Below are 24,582 nucleotides of genomic sequence, written 5' to 3' on the forward strand. Positions count from 1 at the left end.
GCGCTAGCCTTGTTGGCTCCTGAATGAACTGTCCCCAGGAATCCGAGGGCTGTACTCTGCATTGGCAGCACCGTAGCCTTGGGGGTGGCCATTGTGGACAGGGGAGCCCTCTGTGGAACCCACTGGGAGGACACCAGGTTTACCTGACCATCTCCCCATGCTGCTGCCTCACCCCCTCCAATCCATGACAGCAGTGCGTCGCTGTGGCGATGGAGAGTAGGTGACAGTTGGCAGCTGCGTTGGTTAAACTGGACAGCTGCCTCTGGTTGTCAGGCGGTTAAGGTTCTTGCTGCCTCTGATATCCTGTGGCAGCTGGAAGACAGCAGGCTCCACTCCCAATGGCTTTTCGCCGCCATTTTACCAGGTCTTCTGTCTCTCAGCCAGTCTCCCCGAGAGCTGATTCTCACCCTCAATTCCACCTTTTCACCTTATCCCCATACCCTTTGATTCCCTTAAAAATCTATCTGGTAAATGAAGCAAGGCAGACAGTGGCTCATTTTTCTTTTCCTTGACTGCTAAATGGAAAGACTCCGCTCTGGTGAATGATAAGTTAAACGACACATCCAGGTTCCAGTGACAGGCAAACCTGGGACTTTGAACACACTTCCCTCTTACCGATTGAGATACCAGACCGGCAGAACTATGAAGCCTTCTGTAAGTAGGAAGGAAAAATAGTTTAATCGGATTTTACTGTATCAATTTTAATTCCATTTAAGGCAGTTTCTCAGTGATTAATGGCTATGGGCCTAGAAATGACTGTTTGCATTAATAGCATACCATTGTTTAACAAAATCATAGGACATTCCCAACCACTTTTTAAACAGAGGCATTGAAATGATTACTTGGAAACCATGCTTTAAAATATAGGGTGGAGGAATTTCAAATAAACTCTTTAAAGTTGTGTGTTAATATTGCAAACATTAATTTCCTGATTTCTTTACAAAAGTAATGCACATTTCAGGCAGATTGAAAAGCTTTTCATTATAAGGGCAGCACGGTAGCACAGTGGTTAGCACAGTTGCTTCACAGCTCCAGGGTCCCAGGTTCGATTTCCCAGCTTGGGTCACTGTCTGCACGGAGTCTGCACGTCCTCCCCGTGTGTGCGTGGGTTTCCTCCGGGTGCTCCGGTTTCCTCCCACAGTCCAAAGATGTGCGGGTTAGGTGGATTGGCCGTGATAAATTGCCCTTAGTGTCCAAAACATGTCAAGTGGGGGTTACGGGGTTACGGGGATAGGGTAGATACGTGGGCTTCAGCAAGGTACTCTTTGTAAGGACCGGTGCAGACTTGATGGCCTGAATGGCCTCCTTCTGCTCTGAAATTCCATGAACTCTATAAGTAGCACTTGAAAAGTAATACATTGAAGAATTTTGATGACATCAAGTCAGAATTTTATTTAAAATCGTGTTTGGGAATTATAAGCTTGATTTTCAAAATATTGCCTCAATGAAAGGTTGACGGAGCAGAAATCCCATTGTTGATCCAGTATTTCCCAAAAAAACCCTATAGAATTGTGGAGGAGAACCTGCAGGATGGTGGAAAAGCAATGACAAATTAAATGGGAATATTCGGGCGGGATTCTCCGGCCTCCCAGTCGCGTGTTGCTCGGCGACGGGAGGCGGCACGCCATTCACAGGGATCGGGATTTTCTGTGCCCCTCGCAGTCAATGTGAATTCTCATCGAAACCACCCCGTGCCCCCTGGAGACCCGCGGGCGGGGTGTACTGCTGATGGGACCAGAGAATCCCGCCATGAACAGATGGATGGAGAATTCCGGCCAGCATTTGTCAGGACAGTTTACAGGAGTTGGTCTCGGTCCCTTGAAACGAGGATGACGTCTGCCTGGATTCTGGATTCTGGGCTAATACTGGAGCCATCGGTCTTTGGGCAGACAAGAAATACCCTGAGATTGGAAGGTAACAAATGAGGACCCCTCAATTTAAGAAAGGCGAGGGAGCGAAAACAGAATAAGCCATACCTGCTAGCCTGACCTCAGCAGTGGGGAAAATGCCCAAATCTATTCTAAAGGATGCGATAGCTGGATATTTGGAAAATAATAGTGAGATTGGGCAATGGTGAGATTTGTGAAAGGGAAAATCCTGTTTGACAAACCTGCTAAAGTTTTTTTTAACAATGTTACTAGCAGATTGTGTAAAGGAGAACCAGTGGATTTAGTGTATTTGGATTTTCAGAAGGTCTTCAGCAAAGTGCCACAAGGAAGGTAGTGTGCAAAATTAGAGCTCATGGGATTGGGGGCAATATATTGGTTAACAGAGAGTAGGGACAGACAGATTGTTCTTCGATTGGCAAGCTGTGACTAGTGAGGTACTGCAAGGATCAGAGTTTGGGCCCCAGCTATTCACAATCTATATCAAAGGTTTGGATATGGTAATGTAATATTTCCACGTTTACTGATGACACTAAACTTGGTGGGAATGTAGGTTGTGAGGAGGATGCAAAGAGGCTTCAGGGAGATTTAGGCAGTCTACGTGAGTGGGCAATAACATGGCAGGTGGAATGTAACGTGGGTAAATGTGGTTATCCTCCTTGGTAGGAAAAACAGATGCAGCGTATTTCGTAAATGGGGAGAGATTGGGAAAATGTTAATGTCCAAAGAAATCAGGGTGTTCTTGTTTATAAATCACTGAAAGCTAACATGCAGGTTCAACAAACAATTAGGAAGGCAAATGGTATGTTAGCCTTTATTGCAAAGAGATTTGAGCACAGGTGTAAGGAGGTCTTGCTGCAATTGTATAGAGCGTTGGTGAGGCTGCACCTGGAGTATTGTGCACAGTTTTGGTCTCTTTATCTGAGGAAGTATATACTGGTCCCATAGAGGGAGTGCACGTGAGGCTCACCAGACTAACCCTGGGATTATCCTGTGAGTGGAGATTGAGCAGGAAGAGCCTGTATTCTCTGGGGTTTAGTAAAATGAGAGATGATCTCATTAAAGTGTACAATATTCTTATGGGGCTCGACAGGGTAAGTGCAGAAAGGATGTCTCCCCTGGTTAGGGTGGGTGGAGGGGTTGGAGGGGTGGATGTGGACTAGAACCAGGAGACACAGCCTCACAATACGAGGGTGGCCATTTGGGACTGAGAGGAGGAGGAATATTTTCAGTCAGTGGTGGTGAATCTTTGACCCCAGAGTCTGTGGCGGTTCAGTCATTGAGTACCTTCAAAGCAGAGCTCGATAGATTTCTAGATATCATTACCGTCAAGGGATTTGGGGATAGTGCGAGAATATGGTGTTGAGGTAGAAGGTCAGCCATTATCTTGGGCGGCACAGCAGCACGGTGGTTAGCACTGCTGCATCACATCGCTGTGGTATTATCAGAATTATCAGCATTACGAGGGTTAATGTAATACCATAAATAGCCATTAGAGGAGCTGCAGATACTGCTGGATAAAGCAGTGATACGGGACCTTAGGGGAGGAGTCTATACAGGAGACAGCTGGTGAAGGTCATCAGAGTGTGAGAAGGTTAGATTATAGTTTATACCAGTGAGTGAGATTAGCATAGGTGAGTGTAGTTAGATGTTATTGATCAATTCTGTATTCTAAAAGGACTAAGTGTCAAAACTCAGTTTAGTAGTGTAAATAAAATCATAGCTTTGTTTAAGTAAAAGGTCTTTGTGGAACACTATGCAAACCATCCTAAATAAGCAACACAAAGAACACCACAAGCACCAGGGTCCCCAGTTCTTGGCTTGGGTCACTGTCTGTGTGGAGTCTGCACGTTCTCCCCGTGTCTGCGTGGGTTTCCTCCGGGCGCTCCGGCTTCCTCCCACAGTCCAAAGATGTGCACGTTAGGTAGATTGGACATGCTAAATTGTTCCTAGGTGGGGTTACATAGGGTGGGGATTTGGGCCCAGGTTAGGGTGCTTTTTTCAGAGGGCCGGTGCAGACTCGATGGGCTGAATGGCCTCCTTCTGCACTGTATCGATTCTATGATTCTATGATGTAGTTAAATAGCAGAACAGACTTGAGGGGCTTTCTGCTGATTCTGTCTTTTTGAGGAACTGGGAGTTGGGGGGGGGGGCGGGGGGGCGCGGTGGAGGTGCTTGGGCGGGATTCTACTTTCTCTCATCGAATCATGGAATGGTTACAGCACAGGGGACAGTCAAACCATTGTGCTTGTGTTGGCTCTCTGCAACTCAGCTTGGACAACTCCCTTTGTCCTTTCCCTGTTTCCCTGAAAATGTATTCTATTCAGGTTATTATTCATTTCTTTTTGAAAACCACAATAGAATCTGCCTCCAACGTGCCCTTGGGCAGTGCTTTCCAGGTCTTAACCATTCACCATTTTTGCTCATTTCGCCTTTGCCTCATTCACCATTCGCCTTAAATCAGTGCCCTCTGATTCACAATCTCCAGCCTATTGGAACAGTCCTTCCACTTCTGACGCCTTGCCACAGCAGGGTTTGTGCAGCCTGTTTCCAACTGGGTTGCAGCTTGTTGTATGCGGCAGCACCCCATGGCACGGTTCACAGCAAGTTCCTCCCACGCATCGCTATCAATTCATACACTGTTCAATGAGGCCTTCACAATGTCCATAAAACATTATCTATGATTAAGATGACTTTGAATAAGGCGGCCGAAAAATAACTGTGAGGTTAATTGCTCATGGAAAGAAATGGATGTTCTGGCGAAGGAATCCAAACACAGAATCATTAACATGCCCAGATGGGTCGAATTTAATGCACCAACCATTCGTTCGGGTGCAATGACCACTGTGCTGGGGGGTGACACCACCAGAACACAGAGCCGCAGTCCCTGAAGCAGCTGAATGATTTATTGAGTGAAGACCTTTCCTGTTCTGGTGAATGTCATTAGTTTGAAGAGCTTACGGGCCATATCCATAGCAATCTGTAAAGCACCAACTAGGGTGGGCAGGAGCGATTATGTTCCTTGTAACTGTTGGAATTTAAGAGATCTCTCTGGATATCTAAATTATATGGGACGTTTTGCAAATGGAAAGTGGCTCCCGTTCACATTACCCCTTAGTTTCTGTGTCACAGTTTCGGAAATAATGCTGGGAGCTCTGTCGTTACAGCATGACAAGATCATGTATATAGTTTTCTGTATTCGTAAGGTTCAATGTATAAAATTTCTATCGTTAAACATTGCCAATGCATTTTATGATGACTGACGTGACATTGCCGTACAATCCCTATTCCGAAATTGTGACATTGTACTGGAACAGGAAAGGGGATGCAATCCCAAAGCTTCTCAACTTTTTGCAGAGTAACGTGACAATATACCTGTTATATTGTTCACAGGCTCTTCAGTGGATTCCACTCTCTGGAGTCAATGTCCTGGACATAGAAGCAGACATACTCATGATCACTCACCAGCTCCGTGGCAAATCCCTTTAAAAAAAGTACTTAAATGGAATTCTGTTAGTTAACTTTCAAAGTAGGCGGTTTATGGCTGTGCCTAATAAACAGCTGCTACAGCAAGTCTGCCCAGGGTTTTTATGATACTGCAAACTCATCACATTTGCAATGAACCCAATCATTTTATCTTACGTTAAAGGGGAAATGTTGAATCAATTGAGGTGACAAGTGCACAGTCCATCATTGAAAGTGACTCCAGGCTGTGCTTCTGTTCCAAAACTGAGTCGTGACGTATACTCTGAAGTTTAAATGACATGTTCCTGATTACTGTTTCCTGGACAGATGCCACAGGAACACATTGAGGCCCCCAGGAGGGCATCATCTTTTATATAACCAATCGATGCAATGTGGCAAAAATTAGTTTCTTGTGCAATGTCTTCATCGTGCTCCACAAATTAAGATCTGATGAGATATATGCGGGGATCTTTCTTAGTTCCAGTTTGTTATAGTGGAACGAGTTTGGATGCAAGGTAAATTGTTAAACTTGAGTCTGCGGGTTGAACTGCTAACTACATACATAAGGCTATGAGTTAGAAACGGTTCTTCAGAGTGATGTATATGAGTATGGTGCAATTGGGGTTCACGGTGGAAGCAATGTGACAACATTAGGTGGCATAACCCCTGCTGTCCCCAGTCACTTATCATGCAATTCAATGCTGAACTGCCTCATCCAACTGCTCACTATCCTCATCACAACTCCGCTGACCCTCCGCTGGCCCCATATCACCTTCCAGCAGGGATCTCCCAGACCGGTACCAGTTGGCAGCTCTGGAGTTAGTCGGTAGAATGAGATTCCAGGACCTGAGCCCAAATCTCAAGGCTGACACACTGGTGCAGGACTGAGGGCGTGCCGCACTGTCGGAGGTGTTCCTCTTTCAGTGTGACATTAAACTGATACTTTGTTTGACCCAGCGGGAGGGTAAAAGATATCCCATGGCACTATTCCGAGGGAGAGCAGAAGAATTATCGGCCTTGGGCAATATTTATCCCTCAATCAACATTACAAACAAGAAACATTCTCTGGGCATTATCACATCGCTGTTTGCTGGAGCTTGCTCTCATGGGTGGAGATGTTTTGTGCAATTTAACAGTGACCACACTTCAAGAGTAATTCACGAGCTGAAAAGCGCTTTGGGATATTCTATGGTCGTGGGAGATGCTGCATAAATTCCACTCTTTCTTCTTTGATTGTCATTCAGGGAGCAAAATGAAAATCTGCTGATTTATTTCCGCCCTCGCTATCCCATATTTTTCTTATTTTATATGTTCTCCTATAAAATGCGGGAGCACTTTGAACAAAAACAAAATCCCCACAGAGTTTCTTCCTTTGTTTATCACAAGTTTTTTTTGAACTCTTCCCCCTTGTAGTAATAATCCATTTGCGTAGCCGGCGAAGAGTACAGCATCCAGTAACTAACAACACAGAGGAGACGTGGGTAAAGGGATTGACTTTGTTGTTGAACCATACCTTTGCTTAGATTTTAAGGGCACAGGGCTGGACGGAATGTATCGCAGAAACATCAATGTGCAGGTCATTGTCCGTCAGCTGAATTGTAGAATTACGGTTCAATTTTGTATTGACACAGACAAGGCATTCCAGGATTTAAGAGTTTGAGGGTAAAGGAATTGATGTGGTTTCCTGATCTCTGTCTGTAGCCATATAACATCAATATGACAGCTCCATGTGCTTGGCCCATGTGATTATCAGATTGAGGGTATTGTTGAGGGAAGGAATGTTTATTGGACAGGGTTGAAAGCACAAAATGTGTTTTTAAACTGTTTGATTTGGTGTTTGACACGTATGGGGCAGAGTTTGGCAAAGTGTCAGTTTCTGGCTGATAACCGGCTTGTTTCTCATTTAAATGAAATAAAATTGGTGGATGTGTTTAGCGCCTTCATCTCTGGCGGAGCCTCATCGAGCTGCCAAACCCAGCTACACAGAGAGCTGGGTGCTCCGATCAGCAAGAGCACTGAACTCACTCTCAACCAACCCCACCCCCACCATCGCGCCATACCAAACAGGACCCCCCCCCCCCCCCGCACGCTTTGGGGGGATACCATCCCCCACTCCCACCATGGAAGTATCGGGGAGCCCTTTCCCCCCTCTCCCCTCCGCCCCACCTGTTCTGCAGCACGCACCCCTCTCTCCTCCCACCACACATCAGGGGAATCGCCCCATCGCCAATTGAGAAGGGTTTGCTCCCTCCCAGTGTCCCCAGGCACTGCCATGGCGACAGGGGTCACTTCCCAGCCTCAGCCTTCGATCCCAGGACCTCCAGGCATCTCCGCAGCCCCCCGACGTGATCGCCCTGACTGGTGTTCGATTTTGAAAACCAGCAGTGAGTCATACCGCCGGGGCGGGGTACATCACGTGAAGCCGTTTAACTATATTTAAATTAATGGAAATCATGTTCATGCGCCCTTTCGGAGCCTGAACCTGATCCCATCACCGGCAGGGGCTGTGAAGACTTCAAACTGAGATCTCGCCAATGCAAATCCCGTTGCACACGTGGAAACGGGTCCGGAAAATCGGGGCCCTAGGCCGGGAGGGGACGGGAGAATCTCACGCGATGTCCAAGTCACTTTTCAGGTGATGTAAAAACCTGACACAATTGTCCCCTCCCCCCGCCGGTGATGTCATGTGTTTCCCGAATTCAATGTTGGGAACATCATTTCCAGACATTTAGGATATCATTATTAGGTCTCTACACCTGTAGCTCCCCCCCCCCCACCCCCCCCCCCCCGCCCCCCCCCCCCCCTTCCCCCCCCCCCCTTCCCCAGAAGATAGTCCATTCACACGGTGTGGAACCCAACTGGTTTCCCAAGGCATGCATCTCTCGAGCAGATCACCCTGAGGAATTTCATTGAGTGATTCACTCAGGAAGTGGGGAGCGAGGGGGGGGGGGGGGGGGGGGAGGGTCATGCACTACGTGGGCAGTGCCAAAGTGGGAGCGGGTGGTGTGCCTTGGGGGGGGGGGATGAGGGGGTGACGGCGGGGAATCGTTCCATTGTTAACTTCCGCGCACTGGGGTGGCCTTTCAAAATTGTGCCCTGATCTTCAGAAAATGAAGTTGTAGGTGGGACGGGCACAATCAGAGCTCACCGTGCCAGCATGGTGCCGAGGGACCCACCCCTTGCCTGCTTTCGTTCTCCATGTCCCGAAGAAACAGCGGAGCAGGTTTCAATGCCGCTTTTCCCACCCGCTATCGGCCTTTGCCAAAATTCAGGAAAATTCCACTCATATTGTTTGAACATTCTTCTTTTAAACCTTATATATTAGCCAGCCCCTTTGGCAGAGGATTTAACCCTATTTAGAGCAGGTTCCACAACACCAAAACAGTTCTTCATTCAGAAAAGGTGGTTACTCAAAGTTTATGCTTGTACTTCCCTGTGGGTGTACTTTACTGTCGAGAGCAAGTCCTACATCACTAACCTGTGTGCAGACAGCATCAAAATAATGGACTCAATGACAACTACATTCAGTAGCAGCTCCCCTGAGGCCTCCGATAACGTTTTGCCTTTGGTGTGTTAGATAATACTCTACCCTGACTACTCTGCCTCGAAGAATAAAAAAATTCAGTCTCTCCTGGCAATAAAAAACACTTTGGAAATCAGGAGAGGCACAAGTTACCAGAATTGTACCGTCAACCTCACTCGCACAATCAAATACTCCACTGCTTAGCTTGGCATCAGACAATGGAGGGTTGTGGTAGTTTTTATACAGTGATGCTCAGGTGCTGCTACTGTGGGAATGTTCCAGAAGCTGGAGCTACTAAGCCTGGGAAACCACATAATTGAATAGGGAGAAAATTTAGCCTCTTGTGGTTTTGTTACTATCCCAGCTGTTGTTAATTTTCTCTGAGTTACAGTAAATGCGTTCAGGCGTCTGCTAGAATTTCTGTTGCCCAGCCGCCGAAGGACCTAATTGGTACTTTATTTCTGGTCTTTCCCTTATTGCTATGAAACAAACTCTCATAGGATATTTTAAATTGAGCACTGGGCCAAGGTAATTTCAGACCTTCCCATAGTCACAGAACACAGAAAACAGAAGGTCCTTAGAACCTGTCGCAGCTCTACCTTTTCCCAGTTCTGATGAAAAGCGTTGACAAATAATGCAAGACGAATTATGTAAATTATAGAAACAGACCGATGTGTAAATATTTTACCTTATCCTTTGTCTCCTAATGTATGTCCACCCTTACCCTTCTTTTGTATATTACAAAAGTCTTAATAAAAACATTTATATAAAAAAAGAAAGGGCATTGAGCTTAACTTTGGACAGGATTCCCGAACGTGAGTGGGTCCGGAGTTTCCTGCTGGCATTTCGGTTCCCTGGCCCAGCCCAGGCTCCCGGCTGTTTGCCAGGACAGTTCTGGAATGGTTACCCACCAACAAGGCACCTCTCAGACTGGCCCTGTGCCTGTCCAATGGCCGCAAGTCTACAACTTCCTTGGGAACTTGCCAGATAGCAAGAGGAAGAAACCATGGCTGAATACCTGTCTTTCCTAATTCAGACAGAGATGAAATAAAGCTTTATTCTGGAAGGTATCAGCTATTTAAAATAGGGAAAGCGTAGCACCTGGGGTCCTCCCTGGGCCTTATGTACTGGCACCACGCCATGGTTTACCCATTAAACCATCGCACCAGTAATTGGATAATTGTATTGGTCATTTCCCATGCTTGTACACGGGAGAAATCTTCAGCTGGTGGAGGCTGTAACAATGGTGTGAGGACTGGTTAGCAAGGATGAACAGGGTCAGATGAGACTGATCCTTACTCCCATGGGTGTAAATGTAAGTTCTGTTTAAGGTTGGCCTATTGTCAATGGAGCACCTGGAAAACAAATTGACTATCTACCAAGGTAGCAGGCACTTTGATTAATTTGCTTAATATTGTTCGATGCTTCAATTTTCTCTTTCAACCCCACCTTCCCAAAGAGCATGCCCCGTGTCCTCTGTATTTCTGTAGACAATCCTGATGGAGGGGACTTCATCGAGCCTGTCAAGATTCTTAGAGAGCTTGACGTGGCAAACCGACATCACTATTTTCAGATGCATTAAGGCAACAGGGCAGGATGCCACCAGTTTATCGCTGCGATGGGCACTTTTAAGAAATAGATAGATAGAGAAATACAGCACAGAACAGGCCCTTCGGCCCACGATGTTGCGCCGAACTTTTGTCCTAGGTTAATCAAAGAATTTTGGACAATTTTTCATGGCCAATCCACCCAACCTGCACATCTTTGGACTATTAAAAAGACTATTATAGAAATAAATCCCAGGAAGTATTTCTTTACACACACAAGCTGTTGAAGCAATTGTTTGAGAAATCAGGGGGACGATTCTCCGAGCCCCGCGCCGGGCCGGAGAATCGCCGCAACCGAGCCACGACGCCCCGACATCGGCGGGCGATTCTCCGAGGTGCGGAGAATCGGCACCATTTGTGCCGGCGCGTTTGGCACAGCGCCGGCCGTGGGCAACTGGAATCGGCTGGGCCGCCGATTCTCCGGGCCGGAAGGATCTAGTGGCCGTGCGGATACGGCAGAGTCCCGCCGGCGCCGTTCACCCCTGGTCGCTGCCGGCGGGAACTCTGCGCGAAGGGTCGGGGGTCAGCCTGTGGGGCGGGGAAAAGCGATCATTCACCGAGGGGGGGCCTCCGATAGGGTCTGGCCCGCGATCGGGGCCCACCAATCGGCGGACCGGCCTCTCCCCGCCCCCCAGGCTTACTTTCCTGCGCGGCCGGCCCCTGAACACCAACGCCATGTTGAGTCGAGGCCGGCACGCTGAAGAAGTCCCCCGCGCATGCGCAGGTTGGCGCTGCGCCCATTTAGCGCCGGGAAGGGAGGCTGGAGCGGCATGAACAACTCCAGCGCCGTTCTGGCCCCCTGTGGGGGACAGAATCGGTCGTGCCCGTGCCCGTTTCGTGCCGTCATGAAACGCGACGGCGTTCACCACGGCGCAAACACTTGAGCTCCATTTTGGTGAATCGCCCCCCATGTATTGGGCCAACAAATGTGTAACGTGCAAAACGTGTCACCGATAACACCTTGTTCTCACACTGAAGAGAACGGGTTTCATTTCACGTGTGTGTGTGTGTGTGTGTGAGATTCGGGTTTAAAGAGTATCAATGATGAATAATTTTAAGCAGACTTACAAGCTGAACCTACCCAGAGGAAGCTGAGTTGAGCAGCTTTCCGTCAGCAAGGTGATAAAGAAATACGTTTGGGGTTAGAAGATTTAACATTTTATAACCATTAATTATAACAATAGGAGACCTCATCCAAATAGTACCTTTAAGATGTTGTGTTTATTGGCTGACATTTAAGATTTATTTTCTGCCAAGCTCTAGTTAGTTTAACTTTATTGGAGATGGTTCTTTACTCATGCACAGAAGGGTTTCGGCCAATGCCAATGGGCCTTTAAATGGTCCGCGCAATTTTCAGTCCCGCCCACGACGATTCCTGCTGTGGGTGGAACCAGGAAATTTACGCCCGGATCTTATCCACTCGCTGTGTGAAAAAGTATCTCCTCATGCCTCCATTGCTTCACTGGCTAATTACCTCTCGTGCTCAATCCTTCCACCAATGGGAACAGTGTTTCCCTCTGTCCAGACGCCTCATGATTTTGAACACCTCGATCAAAACTCCCCTCGACCTTCTCTTCCGCAGAGATCAGTCTCCAATCTTTCTACATACTAATAGAATTTATTTAGAGTTGCGTTGAAACCTGCAACATGCAGGAACTGTGCTCGGTACAAGTAACCTGTGCTCTTTGTGTTACAGGATTGCCGGAGACACGGCATTGAACAAGAACATTCATGAGTCTGTCAGCGCACAGATCAGGAAGAACTTTGCAAAGAGCAAATGGAGGGTGAGCAGCTCATTATCCCACACTGCAGAGAAATGAAATGCATACCAGCAGACAATTTGTTTAAAGATTACAAATCATTGTCAATGGCCCAAATTCCAGAGTTGTCTGTCCATTAAAATTCAGCTCATTGGCTGCCGGTTTGATGCTGGGTGTGCATTTGCGTTTAATAATCGCTGATTGTCATACTTCAGGATTCTCTAACGTCCCGGGTCAGGGTGAGAATGATTACTTCGCTGAATGGCTGGGTCTAGAGGTTTGCTCTTTCAATGAAATTGTAGGCAGCACGCTAGCATAGTGGTTATCACAGTTGCTTCACAGCGCCAGGGTCCCAGGTTCGATTCCTGGCTTGGGTCACTGTTTGTGCGGAGTCTGCACGTTCTCCCCGTGTCTGCGTGGGTTTCCTCCGGGTGCTCCGGTTTCCTCCCACAGTCCAAAGATGTTCAGGTTAGGTAGATTGGCCATGATCAATTGCTCCTAGTGTCCAAAAAGATTAGGTGGGGTTACTGAGTTACGGGGTTAGGGTGGATGCATGGGCTTGGGTAGGGATGCTCCTTCCAAGGACCGGTGCAGACCCGATGGGCCAAATGGCCTCCTTCTGCACTGTAAATTCTATGATTCGATGATTCTAACCTTGGATAATTCCATTCTTTTTATCAACAGCAGACCCGGTATTGTTTAGTTTTATTCCTTTCGTGAGATGTGGACAGCGCTGGTTAGGCCAGCATTTATTGCCCATCCCTAGTTGCCCTTCAGAAGGTGGTGATGAGCTGCCTTCTTGAACCGCTGCAGTCCCTGAGGTGTAGGTAGACCCACTGTGCTGTGAGGGAGGGAGCTCCAGGATTTTGACCCAGCGACAGTGAAGAGACGGTGATATATTTCCAAGTCAGGGCGGAGAATGACTTGGCGAGGAACGTCCCCATGCTTCCACTGCCTTGTCCTTCTAGATGGTAGAGGTCAGAGGTTTGGAAGGTGCTGCCGAAGGAAGCTTGGTGAGTTTGTGCATTGCTTGTATATGGTACACACTGATGTCACTGTGTGCCAGTGGTGAAGGGAGTGAATGTTTTAGGTGGCGGCCTATATCTGTCAAAATGATCAACCCGGAGACTTTTAACAATATTAGTGCACAATATATAGCAGTAAATCTTCCCAATTGGTTATGTGCTTTATGATGAATCTCCTAATGGAACATACCCTCTTTGATCTCTGGCATTTGTACTTTATTCTGTGACCTGCCATCCCCCCTTTAATAAAATGTACAGTTTCGGAGCATTGAACTTAATTGTTTTCCTTCCTTAATGTTTCGGAATTAAATGTCCTTCTCTTGCAGCAAGCGTTTAATGCCACAGCTGTTATTAGGCACATGAGGCGGTTGCACCTGGGCAGTAGTCTGGACGGATCAAATTTGAATTCTAACCGTAAAGCCAGCAATCCACTACCAGATGTCTCATCTCGTAAAGATTGTAAGTACTTTGCAACAAAGGATTACATTTAACGGGGCGGGGGGGGGGGGGGGGGGGGGGGGGAAGCATTTTTCCAGACTTTCTGAATGCTTCAAACTTTAGGCTGAATTCTGTTTCTTTTAATTCATTCACGGGGTTGCGGATGTCGCTGGACCAGCGTTTATTGCCCATCCCCCAGTGCGGGATGAGAGTTTCCAAGTCACAGTTTTCCAAAATACATTTCGACAGGAAGGGAGAAATTCTCAATTCGCCAGCAAGCACCTCGCGCGTTGAGAGAACACAGCAGAGGTTTGAGTCCGCTGTCCTCCCCGAGACATTAACTACTCAGAGAATAGTGTGCAGCACACATCCAACCTAACTCCCAAAAGGTGGCACGATAGCACAGTGGTTAACACTGTTGCTTCACAGCCCTAGGGATCAATTCCCGGCTTGGGTCACTGTCTGTGTGGAGTCTGCACGTTCTCCCCGTGTCTGCGTGGGTTTCCTCCGGGTGCTCCAGTTTCCTCCCACAAGTCCCGAAAGACATGCTTGTTAGGGTAATTTGGACATTCTGAATTCTCTCTCTGTGTACCCGAACAGGCGCCGGAGTGTGGCGACTAGGGGATTTTCACAGTAACTGTGACAATAAAGATTATTATTATGGAAGCTGGCAGGTGAGGAGGAATCTCGCTGAAGGTCGATCATCAGCAAATCAGCCCTCTGAAATTAACTCAACCGTATGTCATCATAACGTGAACGCCGTTTTCTTAAAGTGGTGTGTGAGCTAAGAATTTGTGTGTATCGCCCTCTTTTAATTTACGAATGGTTCAATTTAATTCAGACTTAAACAAGGTTTAGGTTGGTTTATTAATAAAGCTACTGCTGGAAGTTACTTTGGTAAAAGTGCTAAAGTTATTAACTGAAGTACAGATGCAAAGATTAAAACGCAGAAGAGGAAAGACGCTTACCAAGATGAGATTTTAACTCGGACTCTGCTTGAATTCCTTCTTTCCAAAGTGAAGGGGTTGAAGCTTGAGGTTCAGTTTCACAGCTGCAATGGCTTCTGTAATTGAAGAGCTGGATTTTGCCTTTGCAAGTGGATCAGTCAGCAGGGTGGGACTTGAGAGTGAGTGCTGGCCTCTGTTTTCACTTCTACAGTACTGTTGGTAGTGGTCCTTGATAGCCTGATGTGATCCAACAGTCTATAGCTGTTTGTAGAAACCTTCCTTAGGGTCTCCCTGGTGAGAAGCAGTTTCTCTTTCAAGGTGTCTCTCTCATGCTGTTCAGGAAGCTTCCAGCATCTTCTTATGGCATGTAACCCAAAGATGGCTGCTCCCAAACCGATGAATCCTGCTTCCATGTGAGGAATTGGACAATCATACAGCCCTTTTCCCACTGAGGGGTCTTTTTCTGGCTTTTCATTCAGGCCCTTATCAGTTCATTGTCTTTGTCCTGTAAGAAGACCAGTTAAACTTATTTACATTTTTGGAACACTCATTGAATTACAAAAGAGTCATTTGCGATCCTTCTTGAGTTAAACAGTCTGATGTGCCCAGCTGTCTGTCCACACATCCTTTCCGAACAAAGGCTTTTTAAACAAATGTGAGCAAGCGTGCTTTTCAAACAGTTGTCCGTAAAAATCTGAAATATCATAACTACACGTTTGTGACAATTTTTAACCTTATAAACTGCTACAACCCGATTTAATAATTCTCACATTTTGTTTTTCGAAATTCAGAGCACCCAATTCATTTTTCCCAATTAAGGGGCAATTTTAGTGTGGCCAATCCACCTAACCTGCACATCTTTGGACTGTGGGAGGAAACCGGAACACCCGGAGGAAACCCACGCAGACACAGGGAGAACGTACAAACCCCACACAGGCAGACATGGGGAGACTGTCTAAACTCCACACAGGCAGCCACTCCAGTCAGGAACTGAACCCAGGTCTGATGCGCTGTGATGCAGCAGTGCTAACCACTGTCCCATTGTGCCACCCTGGTCAATAAGTACACTGACTGATGTAATGCTGATCAAGTTGCATTTGTATATAAAACTCCTTCTGTATTGACCTGATAACGTACTTCAGCCTCAATCCTGGATTCTTCGACATCCACTGAACAGGATCGTAGAATGATTACAGCGGAGAATGAAATTATTCAGCCCTGTCAGCTCTCTGCAAACTAAATGTAGCTAGTTCCACTTCACTGCCTTCCCCCCTCATCCCTCCAATTTATTTTCCCTTCAGGTTGGGCAGCACGGTAGCATGGTGGTTAGCATAAATGCTTCACAGCTCCAGGGTCCCAGGTTCGATTCCCGGCTGGGTCACTGTCTGTGCGGAGTCTGCACGTCCTCCCCCTGTGTGCGTGGGTTTCCTCCGGGTGCTCCGGTTTCCTCCCACAGTCCAAAGATGTGCGGGTTAGGTGGATTGGCCAGGCTAAATTGCCCGTAGTGTCCTAATAGTAAGGTTAAGGGGGGGAGTTGTTGGGTTACGGGTATAGGGTGGATACATGGGTTTGAATAGGGTGATCATTGCTCGGCACAACATCGAGGGCCGAAGGGCCTGTTCTGTGCTGTACTGTTCTATGTTCTATGTTCTTGTTCAATTTCCTGTTGAAAGCCACTATTGAACATGTCTCCACCACATGCGCAGTCCATTCTTTATTCTAACCACTCGCTATGTGAAAAGGCTTTCCTCATACCACCTTGGTTTTCATAATGCAGTCATTTTAATTTTTACTGTTGATGTATAATAAACAACATTTTCCCCCAATGATACACCGCTCCCCCTTCAACCGTTGCTCTGTTTGAGTGCTGCCCCTACACCTGGTCTTTCTAGGAAGCTCTTCAGGACAACGAGACAGCCTCTTGTTAAAAAAAACAGTTAGAAAGAGTTTCTCAAACACCTTTTCAAAGGAGCGAACACTTCAGGGTTAATGGACCCCTTCACAGTTACAAAATAAACAACAGTAATCCCCCCTTTACAATTGGCTGGACCTGTCAATCAAGAGGCTTGAAAAAGGTAACAAACTGTGAAATTGAATGTAAACAAACCAGTTTAAAGCTTTTAGGCTTCTAGGCAAGCACAGAGGCTTGAAAAATTTAATGGGCAATGAAACTGGCGGTGGAAAAAGCACTTCAAAGGTTTTCATCACATTAAAGGGAAGACTTTCACTTTCTTCTGACACATCATAATATTGATATGCTGGGAGATAGTTTAACGGTTTCAAGGCTACATTGAGAACAGTTTCACCTTCATCTGACAGATTTTTGAGCTTGACATGCTGGGATAGACGTCAGAGGGTTGCAACACATCAGAGGAAGACTTTAAGCTGAAAGGCAATTTAATGATTTCCAAGGCTACAGATGGAAAGACCAGCCAAATGATTTCCATCCTGGGAGAGATCCGACCTGAGCCCCTCCAGCCCTCCCCCTGATCCCCACCTTCTCTGAAGGACCCCCCCCCCAGCACCCTGGAGGCAAGTATAGAGAGGATACTCACCCCTTTACCCCCCTCTCAGAATCCAGGATGCCAGGTTGGCACTATCAAGGGGTGGGGCCATAAGGGGATACTGCGGGGAGGGGGGCCTGAAGAAGGGTACTGAGGGGGGTGGCATTGGTGAGCCTAAAAAAGGGTGTCACCCTCTTGGTGGGGGGGGGGGGCCTCTTGCCAATGATTGGCGGGGGGGCTTTTCCAGTTATTGAGGAGGGGAGTGGCCTTGTCGACCAATTGGGGGTGGGGGTGCTTACCAGCAATCGGGAGGGGGAGGGGTACTGCAACATTATTCTGAGATTGGCGCCCCGATTTCTGAGGAGCAGGACCTGTCAGTGAGTTTCCACCCCGCCCCTCTCAAGTCCAATGTAAAATCCGAAAAAAGGTTTCCACGTGCTATTGAATGGCACTTGAGCAGCGTCCTAGTGCCAACAGGGAACAATCCCGATTCCCCTCTGGCAGGAACACTTTAGAGTCAAAATGGGAGAATTGCTCCCTATGATTTCACAAAAGGTCAATTTCAGGTCGTAAACCCAAACTTGACCGTTCTCCAGGGAGATGGACGTGTGAGTGTATCATGGGAGCAAACTAAACAAGCAAGTCAACTGGGATTACTCTTGTGCACATAATTGTTGAGAATGTAAAGTGGGGTGAAGAGGGTAGAGATCGAATGTCAGTCTAACCTGGAGGGAGATGAAGATCGCCATTGGGAGGAGAGGGAGCGGAGAAGGGGCTGCGTTTCACCACACTCCTATTTCATAATTTTCAACATCCACCACCTCGCCTCTCTTTGAGATTGAACGACCCCAAATTTGTCTCCATCTGACCTTTGTCCCAATCAATTTCATCAGATTTATTTATTTTGCATACATTATCAACAAATCATCTAATTCTGAAGACATAAATTACAGAACATAGGAAGCCATTTTAAAACTAAGTCAGTGCATGTGACACATTTCCTTTCTCTATCAGCATTTCTCTGCATTAAAATGGCTGCCGAGACTGGAACTACCCCAGTTAGAATTATAATAATAATGGCAAACCCATGGATAAAAAAAAGATTGGCATGGCTCTGGAGCATGGGGATCGCTTAATTACTCCTGCAGAGAGCTGGCAGAGACCCGAAGGGCCAAATGGCCCCTCTCTGAGATTCTATAAATCATTGGTCACAGTAAATTACTCCAGCAGTGGTCTACAGACCTGCTCCGTGTGGAAGTTAAGAAAAATTGTTCTGCGAAATGTTTTTTTTGTTGGTTTTTTTAATGAGAAGTTTCCTTCAACTTTATCCCATAGTTTTTGTGAATTTCTGCGCACGTAACTATCACTGGCATCATTAGAGGAACTTAAAAGGGATTTAATTTCTGAACTGACAGTGCTTGGCTGAAAAACAAATCAGTCAAAGGTTAATCTGAATTGATTTATATGCTAATTATTTAACAGCGATCACTGTTCTCTCAAGGTTTATAATTGAATTGGTCTAATTGCTTTCTTTTCCACCATGATGCATTTCTTCTAGGTGTGTCTCCTTCCACTGCCTGTAGTATAGTGTCTGCAGTGTCTTCTCCGTCTGGCATGTCTTCGGTAGGGTCAGAGGGGAGGGCAAGATCTACTACAGTCACCACAGTGCACGCTGGGAGCAAATGACAAGTCCCTTTACCAAGATCAAAAGTGGGAAACAACAGCACTGTGAAGCATCCCAGAATTCAAGTGATTTCACCCTGCCATGTGCACTGAAACCTCGAGGGATCCCAGGAAAGATTTTTAAAGGCCATATTTTATACTGTAACTCTTATACAATACATGTATCATAAACTGCATTGAATCATGTGTTGATGGATTTAACAGTATCTGGTGCTGTGCATATGAGTCTAGCAATGCTTTGTTTTGCCTTCCATAAATTCAGCAGCTGAAATAAATTTCCCAGTAATTGTGCAAAATGTTTCTCCCAAACAGCGACATTTCTCCAGGATGTGTGTTTTCCGAGGAATGAGACACTGACTGGACTGCACAATCCATTGCTTATTTATTGTGCTCTTGTTGATTGCAGAGCCCCTTATACTGTAACGTTGTGATAGACAGCAATGAGCTGACAGAACCGGTAACAGAAATGCTGTGATATTAACCTATCGGGGTTTAAAATGTTATATATGAATACATTTTTGTCCTAAAACGGACAAGAACTTTTAACTATTCAGGGCTAGAATATAATGTCACCCTTGCTAATTCCGGCTTTCGTGAATGTCACTAGCTGTACATATAAAAAGTCATCTTTAATTGAGTTTGTAAATTATTTGCCAATATTGCATTGTTATATCGCATCTTTTTAATCAAATTTTCCTGCTTTCGGTTAATGTTTTAGTCGCAACATTCAGTTCCACTTTGTCTGTCCGGGATAGACGACTCCTAACTTAATTAGATAGATAGATATATTGAAAAGTAAGGTACTGCAACGCTTAGCTGTGCCTTTCTCAAAGACTTCTTGTAGGCAAAAAGGTCATAGAAACTAGCTGAACAATTTTTACACCGCATTAAAAAATAAATATACATATGTTTAAAGCGCCCCAAAGGAAAGCATCGACCTGTTAAATCTAAATCTGTTTAAATTACTTCAGTATTTAAATAACACTTTTCAATTCCAGGACATTCCCTGAACCATGTGGCAGGATTCTTTGGCGTGGGGTTTTATTTTTATACTTCTGGTGGGTCTGGAACGTTTTAAAAGCTGTTTTAGCTTTTTTTTTTGGCTGACACTGAACATGCTTATTAGATGACATCAGAGGTGTAAAACGACATATTTCTTTGAGTAGTTTATCTTAAGGGGACATGGAGAAGCAGTTGATAATTTTGCTTTAGAAATTCATATGTAACCTCAAAATGTTCATGCCGAACACAAAAGAGGACGTGCATTTATGTGACATTCCTCGGTCTGCAATTTTATTAATGCCATTAACCTATAAATCATTCACTATAAAAGTTGACTGTTCAATATTAGAACATGGATATGTATCAGGATTTCCAGGATGTTCTTACAGTGGTTAGTACATTGCTGTTGCACTGCTCACAGATTTCCCCCAAGAACGTTCATAGTAACTTTACCACTGGTAGATGGATTCTGGTAAAGCTGGTGTGAACTGAACAGACTTTAATTTCTTTGGTGTCTGTTTAATTTTGCGGGAGGAGTACTAAGGCATCCAATGCTGCTGACCCAATGGTTCGTGGGTTTTCATTTCATTTCTTTGAGTTTTGGATCACGTATCAGTAGAGGACTGAGTGCTGAATGTCACCGAGGGGTAAACCGATCAGGAGAGTTGAGGGGGGGGTTTGTTTGGTCTTTGGGCATTGACAAAGATGAAGCTTTATTGCAGATCCACCTGTTCTCATCATGGGTGGCGCAGGTAGACAGAAGAGCAAATTGAGGTGGTGACATCCAGCCCACCTGTGAATCCCAACCGTAATGGGTCCGTCCCAACTGCTTAGAGAGAACACAGGATTGCGAGATCCAGGCGAGGGAGGCCATCTCATTTCTCGAGCTGCACCATCATAAAGACTAATGTTTTGAATAAGCAGTTCCAGAGCTTTAGGCTCCTTTATCCAAGAGGGAATGCAAACATAACAGAGTGGTTATTTACATGACATGTCCCACAATGTTAGCTGGGGAATTTAAACTGAGCTAGTTAAATCTGGAATATCTTTAAAACTTGTGTCAGTGATGGTGGCCATGTAACTGTTTGATTGTTGTAAAAACACAACAGAGGTGGGAACTGGCTGCCCTTACCCTGTCTGGCCGATATGTGACTCCAGATCCACAGAAATGTGGCTAACTCTCATCTGCCCTGTGAAATGAACTAAGCCCCTCAGTTAAATTCAGGAAGATGGTTCACCACCACTTTCTCAAGGAGAGTTTGGGATGGGAAATAAACGTTGACCTTTCCAACAATGCTAAAACTAGTTGAATGAATATTCAGAAAAAGAAAGTCCATCTATTTATCGATCCTCACGTGATGAACTTCCTGACACCAATCCTAAATTTGCCTCTTATTGATCGAACTTGTGTTCCCTTGTCCCCCCTTCTCACTGTTGAGTGTAAGGTAATGTTCTGCCTGGTATTCAGCTCCCAGATGCCTCCCTTTAAAAGATACAAAGCTCGGTTTCTGCAGTTGATCCTTATGGCCTACTGTTCTGACACGGAGAATTAACCCATGGCTCTTCTCTGAGATTTAAATACTTCCTTTACGTCTTGATGACCAGACCCAGCACTCAAGTGTGTTTGACCAGACCTATTTAACATTACTTCTCTGACACGTCTCGTTCTGTTTTGGCTAGTTCATAGTTCATAGTTACGCATTCTATTCACTTTGTTTATTGCTGTTCCCCAGTGGTTGGGTATGTTGAACATCGAGTGTACTAAAGCCCTTCAATATCTTTCAACCCCATACTTATTTTCATATCACTCAAGCAGTACTTACGTCAGCCCAATTTTCTCTTGCGGTGAGCAGTACTGCACATTTGTCAGTATGGAACTTCATGAACCATTATTCTGCCAAACTTCATATTTTGTCTAACTCATTTCATAATTCCCAAGTTGCCACCTCAGAAAAAGCTGACCTTGCTTACAGTTTCTTACCCTCTGTAATTCTCTGAATTCAACCAGTTTGCATCGAGCAACAAGAAGGGTGAAGGTCCAACTCTGATGTCTGGGACATCCAACTTGCTCCTTCTTGACCTATTTTCGCTGTCAGCCGCCCAGTACGAGGCACTTTTCAGCTAATTCTTTCTCTGCTCTCAGATTTTAGTGAATCTCCATGGCATTAATCTTAAATTGAAACATTTATGCAGAACTTCCTTCAGTGGCTATTTAGAAGACATTCTGCAGTCCTCCAGAGATGCCACTTCCTCAAAAGAGTCAAGGAGTTTAGCCATACAAAATCGTAGCCCCGAATCCTGATTGGCTGCTGTTTCGTTGGTTCGGATTGGGAAGGGGAAAATCACACTTTCTAGCGTAATGGATTTACCAGTATTAACAAGGGGGACATTAGATGGAAGCACATAGGAAATGAATGCCTGCAACAAATTCATGGCCATGAAAAGGTTTCATTTACAATCAAATTGTTCACTTATCATTTGCCGGAAGGGTTCAAATACCAGATGGTCCAATTTAATAAAATAGGAAGTTAGTAGTAGGAAAGGAAACCAAGAGGAACTGTTTTTACACCAGGGTAATGTTCTTGTGAAGTAAGTTACTAGACAAGATCATTGAAGCAGCCGGTATAAATTGATTGAGGAGACAATTTGGCATTGTGCTGGCGGGAGAATGGATTGATGGATGTGGGGAGAAGCTGAGTGGGTGGGCTTATTGAGGCCCTTACCTTTCATAAAAATTCTTATGTTCTAATATATTAGCACAGTCATCGTTGACTGTGATGTGACCACCTTGTTGTTAAATGTACTTTCAAGTCCTCTTTAAATAACCTTCCCTGACAATTTTGCCCACTAAAAGACAGTAAAACACCGTCCGCCAAAGTTTTCTTTTGACTCTCAGTTGAGTTGCAGATGGCCTCAGTACAGTGACACTGCCAACCAACAGTCTTAACAAAACCTCCTCGGAAGCAACTTCCAGTTTCTTACATACACAAGGAAATTCATACACAGATATGACACATGGCTCCCCATTACATTTCAACTACCTATAGTATCTTATATGGCTGAAATCGGGCAGTGCACACTGTCAGCGTATTACCCAACTGCGATCTAATTTGAGAACCGATTCAGATTTAACCGTGAATGAAAGCCTGTGTGTAAAATGCATGATGCACTACATTGCATGAATGGATGGGGTATCAGCAACCTACCCCTACTTTAATCTATTGACTTTTTTGCTAAACCCGTTGCAAGACCAAAGTGTTGAGAAGGTGGTTTGATGAGTTCAATATAACGGTTAACATTTTTAACCACGGAAACAATTATTTCCCATGCAATTGTCTTGCTGCCCGTGAATTGTTTCCATGAAGTTTCCCCGAGTTTTGTTTTCCAAAAAATCTCGAGCCGGTGGTAGAGTGGGCAGAATCCATCGCCAAATAATCTGGTAGCGTTTTCCGAACTTTCAGGTTGGTAAAACAAGATGCAGCACATTGGCACGGGAGTGTGATGAAAGAGAGCTGACAGGATAAGTGATTGTGTGAATAAAGTCCAACATAAACTGCCAGAGGGGACGTAGCAAGTGGAAGCCATGTTTTGCCAATAAGAAGACTTGTTGGCCATGCCTTAATGCTCACATATAGAGCTGCTTCATTATTGACCAGGCAGCAAATTGCTGACCTGTGCCACCATGATTGGGCGATAACAGTCCGTGGCATGGGAAACTCAAAAGAACGGAAAAGGGGGGGGAAAAACTTACATTGAAAATTTCCCAGTAAATTCTTGTTACATTGTGTAAAAACTTGTAGGAGGTACAATTCTGTGCATTGGGCAACAAGAAGAATGAGCAATGAAGCATCTGCCGAAGGTTATAAGGAGGCTTTCTTACCAATTGAATGGCTCATTCTTATGAACAACCAAACTATCCCCATGCAAAATTTAACAAAGGGAAAATTCTAATTGCAAGCATTCACCTTTAGTAACTGTATGACTTTCAAGTTTGTGGGCATGTTTTCAAAGCTTCAAAATATACTCTAAGCCCAGGAATGTCTATGTGGCAAATATTACTGCAAATCTCTCAGTCAGTACTTTCTTTTCCACAATATTTTGTCCAGTATGTACTTGTAATGTGCATGTAATGAATGGATTGCAAAAGTTTACACCCTCCCTAATAATACTTCTGGCAACGGTATAGCAGATTGATTATGGGGCCTATATAGCAACTGACTTGTCCAGGTTCTCTGCCTTTGACAATCATGTATACCTAATTTAAATTTCTAATGTATTGGGAATAATGGAAATAAATTGTTTCCCTCAAATAAATTCAGTTTTGATCGCCATAGATGTAACTGTCTGGTGTAGTATCTTGTTTGTTGCATTGACTATTGTCGGTGATCGACCGTTTGGATGAGTTGCTAAGTTGAAGATCTGTCTGCTCTGCTTTCATAGATAGACACACGATTCATGGCACTATTTTAAAGAAGTGCAGGGGAGTTTTCCCAAGTATTCTAGCCAATATTTATTCCTTAATCAATATTAATCAAACAGATTATTTGGGCATTATCAAATTGCTGTTTGTGGGAGCTTGTCTGTGCACAGCTTGGCTGCTACATTTATCCATTCTAAAGCTGACTACACTTCAAAGGTACTTCAATGACTGTGAACTGCTTTGGAGCATCCACTGGTTGTGGAAGGTGCTATTCAAATGCAAGTCAGGCTTTTTCTTTCCTGATTAACTTTTGATGATGCGT

At 45.2% G+C, this 24,582-nt stretch overlaps 1 protein-coding gene across 1 annotated transcript in view; it reads left to right on the forward strand.

Moving 5' to 3' along the window:
- The window catches only part of camk1da (calcium/calmodulin-dependent protein kinase 1Da), a 432,129-nt gene extending 407,954 nt beyond the window's left edge, over positions 1–24,175 (forward strand). The window contains exons 9-11 of the mRNA XM_038811923.1: positions 12,178–12,265; positions 13,593–13,725; positions 18,714–24,175. Coding sequence (XP_038667851.1) covers positions 12,178–12,265; positions 13,593–13,725; positions 18,714–18,841 — 349 coding nt within the window. The 3' untranslated portion in view covers positions 18,842–24,175. The remainder of the gene's footprint in view (positions 1–12,177; positions 12,266–13,592; positions 13,726–18,713) is intronic.
- The last annotated feature ends 407 nt before the right edge of the window (positions 24,176–24,582 follow it).

Source organism: Scyliorhinus canicula, chromosome 11, assembly GCF_902713615.1.
Source record: "Scyliorhinus canicula chromosome 11, sScyCan1.1, whole genome shotgun sequence".
NCBI classification, from domain to species: domain Eukaryota; kingdom Metazoa; phylum Chordata; class Chondrichthyes; order Carcharhiniformes; family Scyliorhinidae; genus Scyliorhinus; species Scyliorhinus canicula.